The 13,312-nt window shown below is 38.6% G+C and overlaps 2 protein-coding genes across 6 annotated transcripts in view; both read right to left on the bottom strand.

Moving 5' to 3' along the window:
• Positions 1 to 3,626, bottom strand: part of LOC110020377 — a 7,305-nt gene extending 3,679 nt beyond the window's left edge. The window contains exon 1 of the mRNA XM_020718464.1: positions 3,480 to 3,626. Within this exon, the coding sequence (XP_020574123.1) occupies positions 3,480 to 3,626 (147 nt within the window). The remainder of the gene's footprint in view (positions 1 to 3,479) is intronic.
• The window catches only part of LOC110022091 (nodulin homeobox), a 68,305-nt gene continuing 55,513 nt past the window's right edge, over positions 521 to 13,312 (bottom strand). For 2 of the 5 annotated variants that reach the window (XR_002293735.1, XR_002293737.1), the window contains exons 16-19: positions 11,381 to 11,580; positions 11,249 to 11,283; positions 8,442 to 8,800; positions 521 to 948 (exon numbers count right to left, since the gene is read on the bottom strand). Coding sequence is in view for 2 of the 5 variants with exons in the window: in XM_020720890.1 (XP_020576549.1) it covers positions 8,518 to 8,800; positions 11,249 to 11,283; positions 11,381 to 11,580 (518 nt within the window). In the remaining 3 variants the exon portion in view is untranslated. Of the gene's footprint in view, positions 949 to 1,240; positions 1,372 to 8,220; positions 8,801 to 11,248; positions 11,284 to 11,380; positions 11,586 to 13,312 lie in introns of those variants that run through there. The other 3 variants (XR_002293736.1, XM_020720890.1, XM_020720904.1) reach the window with 3 other exon arrangements.

The following is a 13,312-nucleotide window of genomic DNA, read 5'->3' as shown; positions in this document are numbered from 1 at the left end:
GTATTAAGCTCATCGTTTCATTTGTAGGCATAAATTGACTTACAAGGTTCCTATGTCAACTCTTCTAGGAAAAGAGAAGTGGAATGTGCCAACATATAGCACATGCGTTAGAATGCCTAACAATACCCGGCCAAGAGACGGACCTAAAAAAAACCAAATTTAAAACTCTCAAGAACTACTTGTAAGAATCCATCGAGTCAAGAAAGCTTGTAAGTGCCCGAAAATGGAAACTACATTAATGACTCAAATCATACAAGTACTGCAACTCAATTCAAGGCAAAACTACAAATAAAAAGTGGTGGAATAGAACAACTTCACTGAGTGAAGCTTTACATTTGTTTCATTTTTTATAAATTTAGATTTGATTATTTTTTGATGTTCTGTTTCTACTTTATGGTTCTTTGCATCCTCATTTCCGGAGAAGGTTTACTTTCACATATAAGCATATATGCATAGTAATTTATCATTACTAACGAGGCATATTTATAGACTAGCAAATAGCTTATCTTGTATTATAACTTTCTCGGCTTAGTTGCTCGACCTCGAGCTGCATTGTACCTTAAGCAGCAAATAGCTTTTCTTGTGCTTTATGTATTAATTTAACATCTAAAGTTTAATGAACACAGCATCCCTACTAATCTTATATTTTACAACACAATGAAGTTCTTTTAATCTGTGAAACTATGAAGTTCATTGAATCTTCTCTGTATGTGGAATCAAACTTCAGGTTATATATTTTTAAATTTCTGCAAAATGGATGGACGGACATGGTTGATTTGTAAATAGCAAACTTCTTCCGGCATGTTAGTCCTCCATTTAGCATTGATCTGCTTGAATTGTAAGTATCGATAACTTTGTCTGTATCTGTGTGCTGCCAAACTAAGCTCTTTTGTTCCAGTTATGCATCTTCAATTCTCAGAAGTATTGACTTGCAAGATTTGTCTATATCTGTAAAATATCAATTCTTAGCAAATTGATCAAACTTTGCCATACTGAACAATAAATTAACTTTGTTAAACATGCAAATTGAACTGAAAACCATTCAATACATGTGAATTAGCATACTCAGAAAAAACCCGGCATAGCAGTTTTTTGATTTTATATATTATTATTACTTGGTTTCTAGTTGCTATGTTAGAATTCCTAAGACAACATAGCAATTGTTTAATTTTATATATTAGTATTATTATTATATTTTTTGCTGCCTGGTCCAAAGAAATCAGGCAAATCAAGAATGTACCATCCATTGAAACAGAAAGAAGACTCGCTGGAAATGCAGACACTTGTGGTATGCTTCTAGATATCATTTAATCCTTTTAAGCAGGCTGCTTTACTGTTTGTGCTTTCTGTTGTTCAAATCTTCTGTAGATTCTGATGACGATAAAGAGATTGATGAATTAGAGAGGTTGTTTTCTAAACAAAAATAATTAAATAATGATGAGAATGCAAAGTTGTTAAGGGAGAGTCTGCAGATTAATCCAATTAATGTGGACAAGTCGAGGCCTTTCATTCTTGTTGCAATAGAAAATAAGTTTGAAAGCCCCCAACTTAGCCAGAGTTCACCTGTCACAAAAAGAAAAAAAATAATGGGCTGCCAAGCTTGATAAGGCGTTTATCTATGATAATTCAACAGGTTGATCCATTCTTCCCACATAAAAGTGAGAGTGGAATGCAGAAGCTAGATTTGGAGAAGCTCAAGTCTGATTGTAATGATATTAATGTTAAAGGGATTACCGAATTGGAGCAAGAGACCATGAAGACTAAGCTGCTTGATGCAGAGATGGCAAATCATTACAGCAGGTGAAAAATAGGGTGCCTGCTTGACTTCGACTCTCGCAACAGGCGCCAGAGAGAGTGGCTGCTCAGCACCAAAACTAGAAAGGGAGGTGTAACAGGGATGTTGCTCGACACCAAGCCTTTATTTTGTATCCCTTGCCGTTGGAAGGAGATGGAGTGTAATAGAGTCCCTCGCCTATAAATTTGATGTTTGGAGACCACGACAAGTAATAAATGATGTTTAAGAGCTGTATGTCACGGACTTATCTCAAGTCACTCATGCGGCTTTAGCGCTCTTCCTTGGCACTAAACCAACCTAACCCTCACAATGCTTGGACTTGTAAGCACAAAACACTCTTGAAAGAAGAGAAAGAAGAAGTATTGGAGAAACAAACACTTCACTAAGAAGAATGATTACAACACTTGAATGCGTGGGAACTTTGGATGGTTCTTGGATGGATTCAAATGAGGGGTAGGGATTCCTATTTATAGTACCCTCCAAGTTCAAGGGAATCTTCTAGATTACATTAAAATAGTCTAGTTTCCAAATAGTTCAACATCATTCTCTTATATGCATTCATAGCCCTAGATCTTTCTAGGTTATTCTTGAGTTCTCCTTGGAGCTTTCCATTCTAATATTCTCTAGAAAGCAGTGGAATCTTCTAAAGTTACTTGGATTGCTCTTCTCTATCTAGTTTTTTTCTAATAGAATCTTCCATCCCATGGTTGTCTTGCCAATTTCTTTGAAGATTGCGAAGTGTGACACTCTCCCCCACTTAAGCTCCCAATGCCCTCATTGCGCCATTTTCCTGATACTACTGGTTCTTTTCTTTGAATTGTCATAGTGTGTTCATGCACCCGGTTAGCTTCACTATCAGACAATCCTCTCCACTTAATGAGATACTCCTTGTGGTTTGGGTCCCCTCGTCGTTTGATCACTCTGTCTGCTAGTATTTCTTCAATTTCTTTATCAAAGGAGGTGATTACGGCTGTAGGCGCTCGCTTAGAAATCCGAGTTAAAGGGTCTTCCATGTCTTCATGATAGGGCTTCAACATGTTTACATGAAAAACTGAATGCATTTTTAATTTTGGTGGAAGTTTGAGTTTGTAAGAGACATTTCCCACTTGCTTCATTACCTTGAAAGACTTCCTATCTTCGAATTAACCCTTTATTTACCTTTTGAAATGTTTTAAATTGATGGGATAGAACCTTTACAAGAACTAGATCTCCTTCTTTAAACTCAATATGTCTTCATTTTTTGTACACCCACTTCTTCATCCTCCTTGCGGCTTTGTGTAATGTTGCTTGAGCTAGCTCTCTTTGCTCATTCCAAGACTTAGCAAACTTAAAGGCTGCTGAACTTTTTCCATCATAGTTGGTTGTAAGGGAGAGAGGTGTGTTGTTGTCCCATGATTATCTCAAAAGGAATCTTGTTGGTAGCTTTGCTTGTTTGTAAATTGAAAGAGAATTGTGCCATATCAAGCAATTTGGCCTCAATTTGTTGATTTGCACTCACGTAGTGATGCAAATATAGCTCTAAGAGGGCATTGATCCTCTCAGTTTGTCCATCATTTTGAGGATGAAAGCTTGTTGAAAAGTTTAGATCTGACCCTAACATCTAGAATAGTTTGATCCAAAATCTCTCACTGAAACGAGTATCTCGATCACTGATAATGCTTTGTGGAATTCCCCATAACTTTACCACGATGCAGAGAAAGAGCTTTGCAGCTTCTTCGACAATATAATCTGTGAGAACAACAATAAATGTTGCATACTTGTTGAACCTATCAAACACAACCAGGATGCTTCCAAATCCATCTGACTTTGGCAAGTTGGAGATGAAGTCCATAGAGACGCTCTCCCTGTTCTCCAAGGGATAGGTAGTGGTTCCTAAAACCCCACTGGTTGTTGAAGGACAACTTTGTCTTGTTGACAAACAAGATAAGTGCGAACATATTCTTCTACCCATTCTTCATCCCTAGCCAATAATAATTTGTTTTCAGAAGAGCTAGGATTCACTTCATACTTGGATGCCCTACCTATAAAGAATCATGACATTCTTTGATTAGCTCATTTCTTAAGTTGCCCCACCTTGGTACGTAGATGCGTCGACCTATAGTATAAATGACATCTTCATTTATCCAAAACTTTCTGGTTTTTCCTTCCTTCACCAGAGCAATAATGCTTTTGGCCTACAGATCAGAGTTCAACCCTTCCTTGATTCTGCTTATTAGTGAGCTGGAGACTTGTGAAATGCTTGCAAGTTCAGCTTTAGACTTAGTGTGTCTGCTGCTATATTGGCCTTTCCTGGTCCATACTCCAAGTGTCATAAAATTCTACCAAGAAATCCTGCCATATTGCTTGCTTGGGGCTTGACTTCTTATAGGTCTGAAAGTAGCTAGTAGCAATATTATTTGTCATGACCCTAAATTTAGAGTCGAGTAGGTACTGTCTTCATACTCTAAGACAATTTATGATAGCCTTCATCTCCTTTTATTGGACTGTGTAGCGAAGTTTCTGGCTTTCATAGGCAGTTGGATGTTCGTCTTACATGGGTACTCCCTTTACAGCGAAGTCAGATGCATCTGCGTGCACTTCATATATCTTAATAAGATCAGGAAGGCTAAGTATGGGCTCTTCACTGATTGCCTTTTTGAGATCTTCAAATGCCTCATGACACCTGCTATTTCATTCCCATGTCTTATTCTTCTTGATTGGGTCCGTTAAAGGAGCAGCTCTTGCAGAATAACCCATTATGAGTCGTCGACAGTAGTTTATTTGCCCCATGAAGGATCTTAGCTCATGTACCTTAGTAAGATGCTCCCAATCTTGGGTAGCCTTAATCTTGCTCTTCCATCACAAGCTTTCCATCCTTTATCTTATGCCCTAAGAATATCACTTCTTGTTTGACAAAAGAGCATTTTTCTTTCTTGAGGTATAGCTTGTTTCCTCCTAGTAATTTGAATACTTCCCGAAAATGTCGTAGGTGATTTTGAAGTGTGTTGCTAGACACCACTTTGTCATCTAGGTAGACAACAACAAACTAATCAATGTATGGTTTGAATAGTTTGTTCATCAAGGTGCAGTATGTAGCAAAAACATTGGTTAGCCCGAAAGGCATGACCAAAAATTCAAACGACCCATACCTGGTCACATAAATGGCCTTCGGTTCATCCTCTTCTGCTATCCTCACTTGATAGTAGCCTGATTGGAGATCCAATTTTGAGAAGTACTCTGCGCTCCCTACTTGATCAAAAAGATCGGCGATGAGAGAAATTGAGTATTTGTTCTTCATGGTAATTTTGTTTAAACATGGTAGTCTATGCACATGCACATGTGTGTCAACCCAACGACTTAGGCCAGGTTGACCAAGCAGGGAACCATCTTTTTTTTCTGAAATAGAACCGAGACACCATATAGGGCTTTAGATGGTCGGATGAATCCAACCTCCAACAACTCTTTCAATTATTTACGTAGCTTTATCAGCTCTGGAGGTGCCATGCGGTAAGCTCTCATTGTCGGTGGCTTAGCCCTTAGCTCCAGCTTGATCTGGTGATAGATCTCCCTTCTTGGTGTTAGTTCTGGTGGTGAAACATCTTTAAACTCCTCAAGTATAGCCAATACTTCCCTTGGCATGCTTCTTGGGGATTCTCATGAAGAATGGCCAAATAGCTCTACTCATCTCGTTGGATGCCCTTCTTGAATTGAATGATCGATAACATTTTGGCTTCTTGCTTGCTAGTCCTTGTTGTCGGTACTAGGCAAGCTTGGTTGCCCTCCATGATGCACATACTATTGGCAAATATTATTGGGAACACTCTCACTTGATCCAATAAATCTAGACCAAGAACTACCTTGAAATAGTCCATTGAAATGATGGAGAAATTCACCACATCTGACCAATCTCTAACACAGGACTTCACTCCTTTGGCTACTCCGTGGAACCAAGCCGCTGAGTTGACTACTTTGATGGAGCCCCTTCAATTATTTGCAGACCCATCCTCTTTGCTTCTTCAATAAAGATGAAGTGAGAAACTCATGTATCTATCATTGTTTTAGTAGATGTCCCACCTATAATCACCTCCACAAAGAAAAGTCTTTTTTTCGCGGTTTGTGGAGAGGAATGCGCCACGTTGAGCATTTGCATAGTTCCCACTTGTGCTGCCAGATCGCTTCCTTCTTCCTCTTGATGGCTTGCAATGAGAGAGTTCAGAGCCTTCTTCTAAGGGAAATCCCTTGCCCAATGAGGTCCTCCATAAAGGAAACAATTGTTGTTTTGTTTAGGGTTTATTGTTGTTGTTAGACTTTTCCTTGTCTTTTGCCTTGAATAAGATCGATTCACGACGGGTCTCTTCTTTGTGTTGATCTTTGTCTACCCCATTTTTGATATAGCTAATCTTCTTTTCCCTTGGCATTGTAGACTATTCTGTATAGTCAACCAAGCTTTCCGGAACAACGATGACAGTAGCCAGATCTTGCGCTTCATTCCCCTTAAACTCACTGTTAGAGTCCATCCATGAAGTTGAACAGAGCATCCTTGTCAAACATGTCAAGAGTTTCAAGGACAAGGCTAATAAACTTCTTAATATATTCCCAAATTGATCCCGTTTGCTCGAGCCTTCGCAACCGAACTCTAGCATCATCCTCCACATTCTCAGAGTAGAATTATCTCTTTAGCTCCCTTTTGAAGTCATCAAATGGGGGATATGGTGCACATAGCTTTCTCGATATCTCCTCGTCTTCTTCTCTACCACAACATAATGATGTGAGAGATACATGGTTGCAAATGGAATTCTTGCATCTTCATCTATAATCTCCATCGCTCCAAGGTTTACTCAAGTCCACATAAGAAATTGTCCACTTCATTTGCATTGTGAGCTTCTCCAAACTCTTTGGTTTTGGCACTTCAATACGCCTAACTTCAAAGGTATGATGGTTAGTGGATGTCGCTAGTGCCCTCTTGCATAGCGAAATGTCTCCACGCATCTCCTCCAAGCTAGCACATACGCTACTCATCTCGTCTTCAATGGGTCTTCATACCTCCTGGAGCTCCCCCATCAAGTCCTCCCACATCTTTGCCATTTGGTCCCTTAAAGACTCCTCCAGTTGGAGCATCATGTCTCTGATCATTGAATGCATTGTGATGTCCTCCTTGAGTCCATCAATCTTTTGGCCAAGATCCTCTATTTGGGTCTCCAAGCCATTCATTGCCTCCTCCACCCAAGCAAGGTACGAACCAAAGCATGCAACTGGATCTCGTTGCTCCTGAAGACATCGCCCTTATTGAGATGATTCCACAATAGTGGTTTCAGACTCAACTACGTGCACTTTGATGCTCTTTGTCATGCTTTCGAATCAAGACTCTGATACCATCACAGATTAACTTATCTCAAGTCATCCGTGCGGCTTCAACGCTCTTCCTTGACATTAAATCAGTCTAACCCTCACAACTCTTGGAATTGTAAGCACAAAACACTCTTGGAAGAAGAGTAGGGAGAAGAATTGGAGAAAGAAATACTTCACTAAGAAAGATTGATTGCAAAACTTGAATGCTTTGGAACCTTGGATGGTCCTTGGATGGATTCAAATGAGGTGGAGGGATTCCTATTTATAGTACCCTCCAAGTCCACAGGAGTATTTTCGCTTTATTAGAATGGTCTGGTTTATAGATAGTTCTACACCGTTGTCTTATATACATACATAGCCCTAGATCTTTCTAGGCAATTCTTGAGTTTTTCTTGGAGCTTTTCCTTCTAATATTATCTAGATTGCGGTAGAGTCTTCTAGAGTTTCTTGAATTGCTCTCCTTCTCTTGCATTTTCTATAATTTTCCATCTGATGGTTGTCTTGCCAATTTTCTTTGAAGATGACAGATTGTGACACGCGGTATGTAGAATACCCTATTTTAAATCCAAGTGAACATCCAATGGCACCTAGCCTTTTGTGTTCCGGAAAGCAGCTAAATAATCACCCCTTTTGAACCCACAGAGCCAAAGCTCACCTAAGAAATTGGACAAATGTAAAATCCTAATAAACATATTAAAAAAGGTTGTGAATTCAATTTAAGAACAATAAATATAACAACGATATGCACCATTTATCAACCAACAACAATTGATCACCCCGAGGGCATGCCAATCAATCAACTTAATAAAGGAGCAAGATCGCCTTCTGAACCAATCTATACTTTCCATTTTTAATTTATTTCATCAATGCAAAGACCAATCATACATGTAATTTGATGATTTCAGTGTTGATTGAATCTATCATGACAAGACTGTCAGTTACAATACAATAACAAAACTCAAACTTCATCTAATCCTCTTCTAACATTTTTGGTGTTTTGAGAAAACCAAATTTGCATCCAATTCCATGTTTGATCAGATGATAAATAAATCCAAAGGACTATAATTAATAATAATAATAATAAACAAACAACTTGGTAAACCCATAAACAAAATATTAAATGAACATTTTCCAACCAATCCTAAAAACATACATGATCACGCAAGAGAACCTACATAAACACTTTCAATCCTACTCAATTAACTAATCATACCATTAGTCAAACATAACGACCTAAAACCACGCGTCATGATTCCCCAGGTCAACACAATAGACCTGTCAAAAAGACTTGCCATCATAAATGCAAACATGCTCGTACCTGCGGCCCGCAATTTAGGCGTGAAGGCACGAGCAGTGCTGCACCATTGCAGCGTTATCCGAGCTCAGAGGCCTCATCAAGGTCCGTGCAGACCCTCGGGCTCTTCTCTCGTCCCTTCATTTTCGCCTGGTGCACCCTCCCCTACGAGGCCGCCTTCTCTTGGTAGTCCCACGACAACAAAGCTCAGCCGTGGTTCTGATAAACGGCTCTCAAAATGAGTATCAGGTTGATGTCCAGCTCCTCGGATGGTTCCAGATGTGTGGGGTTCTTCCCCTGCACTGTCATAGGTGTTCTCCCCTTCAGAAGGGGCTCTAGCTTCACGGGCAGCACGGGCAAGCCTAGCTTTCCTGTTGTTTAGCCTGCAGTAGAAGGAAAACAGGGGAATTTATGTAATATAACATATGGAAGGAAATTTTTAATCTGTAAACAAAATATTAATTTATGGGTAATATTCAAATCATTCTTAGAAAACATAGGCAGTGAACACCCAAATCGTTATAAAAATGACAAAACCCACAGAATGGTGGTGGTGCGGTTTTGACATTTGATTTTAATTTTTTAATTAGAAAATTTTAGGTTGGCATGCACAATTAATTGAAATAACTACCATTTTAGAAGGGAATAAAAATGTCCAGACCAGCGTAAAAATATTAGATTTGCATTGAGATTAGTGCTGTATAAATTCTTCGTGTGCACACAGTTTGTATAGCACGAATCTCAAAACAAAATCTAATGGTCTTTAAACCAATCCTGATAAAAACCGAATCAATATATAGTAACACAATTTTTATTCAATTAGAAGTAAAGTATCAATCACAACATGTCAAATCACTTTCATTTTAAATTTAATACAAGAAATGGCTGCTCAATAGCTTATAGCCATGCAACACACTTGATCTAGTTCTTGAGTGCTTTGTCTCTAACCACAAGCTCTTGCATGCAAGGCATGGCACATAAGGGTGTATGTGTGAATTAAAAAAAAAAAGCTTATAAATGGTAATGAAAAAAAAGGGAATATTTACATAGATACCACATAATTCCTGTTTATTTGCATATCTAACACCTAAACTTCAATTTTTACATGCATGTCACCTAATCTATGCATGTAAAGGTGTCTTTCACTTTTTAAAATTTAAAATAGTGATATATTTTTATGTGATATGAAAGATTTGAGTGGTATAAATGTAAAAAAGTAAAGTTTAGACGTTAGATATGTAAATGCATAAGAATTGGGTGGTATGTATGTAAAGGTCCGCCAAAAAAATGGACTAAGAGGATGTAAAATGCTCGTTATGGGCGAACCTACATAAGATCGAGAGTTTCGGGCTTCAAGTCATATGGCCGAGCGCTTATATTTTTGCCCCTGCTGAAAATTTTCTTTGCCACTTCGAATCCATGCGCTAGCCTCTCGCTGCATGCACTCCATCGCTTGGCTTTTGATTTTGAACACTTTCCTCATTATCCCTCTCCACGCTGAGCTCATCATCACCTTCCCAAATCCCAAAGACAGGAGTTCCGTCACGTTCACTCAATCGAGAAGGGCCGCAACTGCCATAACTCACAAGTCACAAGGCAAGCTGAGAAGGCAATGACAATTCGATCGGCAAACAAAGATATCTGAATTTCGATCCTTCATGACTCTCAATCACGCAGATATGATTCAAACAAACTTGAAGGGGAAGAAGAAATCAATAGTTTCCATTTAACGGGAAGGAGGAGCAGGGAAGGTAGGACGAAAGGTTAGCATTCGATGGGAGGAAAAGGACAAACGGAGGGTCGCAGGCTCCATCTATTACATGCATTTGCGTTGTTGTTGGTTGTTGTTGTCTTTCTCTTCTTCCTTTTTTTTTTTGGTCAGACGTGGACAAATCTGTCTGATGGATGGGATTCCTAGATTGTTAGGCACGGAAGCCAGCTTGTCTCTTAGGCTGGGGCAGGCTGTCTTCTCCATCGCTTCTCCTTTTCACGTCCATTGGCCTTGAGTTCTATAGCTATAGTGCTTTTAGGTATGTTTCCATTACTTCTTGTAGATTTTGTTTGACTTAATATGAATACTGTTATTTGTTTGTGATCTCTTATGAGTTGATATGCTTAGTTGGGGGAGTTCTATTTTGTTTGTGCTGTTTGTCATCAGATTGTAGTGCCAAGTCAACAACTAGATATAATTGGATTCATTGAATTGGTTCCTAAATTTTATTTTAATTTTTTGCTGTCATTTACATTTACTTATTATTTGATGTTAAACTCATAAGTTTTGAATGATTTATTTGTCTCATATTTCATGTTATACATATTTGAAATACAAGATTTTATTTTGAATTGTGCTATACATTTTATTTTATTTTACTTTATTATTGTACAATAAATTTACCTCTAAAAAAAGAGGCTAGTTCCGCCCCTGGCACTTGTCAACTGAATATCATATCAAAGTGAAAATCTCTTCATTCCAACAAAAGTAAAAACTGAACCATCAGAAGCAACTGAGCTGTATCAATTATTAGCCAAACAAAAAGTCACTAATCCTAGTACAATCTTCTACTTCAATGGCGATTTACTCTTTCTTCCTTCTATCACCATTCTACCAATATTTTCACTATTGTGGTGTACTTTTTCATGTGGTATGGATGGCGACTTGTATTGTTTGTTTGAAGTGCTAAATAGGACTTGGTTTAAAAATTTCCGATGAAACAAGGGAAAAGCTAGAAAATAAAAATATATAATAAAAAGCAGAATATTATGAAATATGAACAGAAAAAAAATTAATGCAGCTTTGAAAATTTTATGCTAAAATTGGGGTAACTTCTTACCAATTCTTTAGCTGAGAAGCTGTAATCTCTGATCCCTGGAAAATGATCACTATAAGGCTCGGCATACATAAACAGTACTAGCAGAAGGAGATTTCAGAGACGGAAAAATTAGTATGAAAAAGAGAGCGAAACCTGTGAACAAAGCTTTTCTGCCCATGACTGTAACATAGCTGCATTCCGCTGCATCTCAGGCTCTACAAGGAGTGCGTTCTCAATTAGAGATATCTGTCTTTCATTCATGATATTACGTTTTCTCTTTCTTGGCTGCTTCTCTTCACCATGAACGCCTTCAGCTTTCTCCTCTTCTTGAAAACCAGTTTCTTTTGCAACCTCTGGTCTAGCAAAAAACTCCATTATATTAGGCGTCAAGTTAATATAATATTGGGGCATTTACATACAAACCACACATTTTTTATATACTTGCATATCTAACACAAACTTTCATATTTACACTTGTAACATCATGGTGCAAGAAGATTTGCAAGAAAATGTATATTTTACATTTAAAAAGACAGTTATTATGGTATTTAGTGATAGTTTTATGTAATATAAAAAAATTTAATGGTAGCAATGTAAAATATGAATGTTTAGGTGTTAGATATGTAATTACATAAGGATTGTGTGGTATGTATGTAGATGCCCCAATAACATTGTTGACGTTATAAAAGTACTAAAAATGATTAATATTATTAATTAGATTTAATAAGACAATTAAATGTAATTAAAATTAAATCATTTGCTCCCGCTCTGATGCCAAAGCCGTTCGCGCGAGAAAATGCTTCTCTGGTTAGAACTAAAAGCCACGATAGAACTGCTCGCCCATCACACCTTTTCGTTCTACCGACTTGAAACCGCAACAGAGCGAAGGCTTCTTTCCCTTGCCGTCCTCCCACGCTTCATCCTTCTTTTTCCGTGTTCCTCCACTTCGAAACCTTCACACAATTTTCTCGTTCTTCATTCACTAGTCTCGAACCTCCGCTAGATCAAAACCTTTCTCCCGTCGCGTTTCCTCACGCACAACCCTCTGCATCCCTAGACTCCGCCCTAACTTGCATGCAAGATCACACCGTTCGAAACCTTCACTGTTCCTCCCTCTTCGCACGCCACCCACTCTGCGCCATGATCCCTCCTGTCGCTCACGTAAATTGCAATAGAGGCCCTCGCTCTTTCCGAGCCGCATGCTATCCTCTCTGCATGATTAATCCTCGGCTACTGTCTTCCTGTACCATCACCTCCTTCCATATTCAAGCAACCTGTCACTCGATCCTCCCTGCTTTATAGCCTGCGACGCCGATCCTTCTCTGTGCACCGCAAAACCCTCACCTACCCTTCATTCTCAAATCCCTCGCGAGGCAGTCGCGATTAGCGTAAATTTGGAAGACAACGACGAGATTGTCAGTTCATAGAGACCTATTTCTTCACTCTGCCCTAAGTTGCGCGCTCGGGCATCCTAAGTCACGTGATCCTCCGCCCTAAAGCCCGAGCTCAGTTTTCTTGTTCTATGGAAGTGTTGTTTGGGTAGCTGCAACTTATCAATAAGTTGCTGCAGCTTAGCTGTCCCAAGAAGCATCTGCGGGGAAGTTGTTGTGGGGAAGCTGACTAACTGTTTGTTTTTTTGCAGTTTGAAAATAGCTGTTTAACGGCTGTTTCTAGACAAATAATCATTCTGCCCCTGTGTGGTAATGTTGTTTGTAACAAAATTGTTCTAACCATGTATTTGGTACTTTACAAGCACAAATTTTCTTCATAATGGTACAAAAATCAAGATAAACACCTCATGTAACACAGTTAGTAACAAGTATGCTTCAAAAAAAAAAAAAAAAACTTATCAAAATTACAATTAGTAATAAGAAAATATTGACTTTATAATGCAACCCTAACACATTCAAACCTTAACTTGTATATTCAATTTGAATGAGGGATTACTCTTCACTCCCTCACTCAAAATCATCTAGACAACCCATCACTCCCTTCAAAAGAAAACCTTTTCAACGCCATCAAATGTTAAACATCAAGAGCTCAATCAACCATAAGGTTCCAGCATAGAAGTTGCGATTCTTAAAC

Source organism: Phalaenopsis equestris, unplaced genomic scaffold (genome assembly GCF_001263595.1).
Source record: "Phalaenopsis equestris unplaced genomic scaffold, ASM126359v1 Scaffold000002, whole genome shotgun sequence".
Taxonomy (NCBI): domain Eukaryota; kingdom Viridiplantae; phylum Streptophyta; class Magnoliopsida; order Asparagales; family Orchidaceae; genus Phalaenopsis; species Phalaenopsis equestris.
This window is presented reverse-complemented; position numbering and strand designations above follow the sequence as displayed.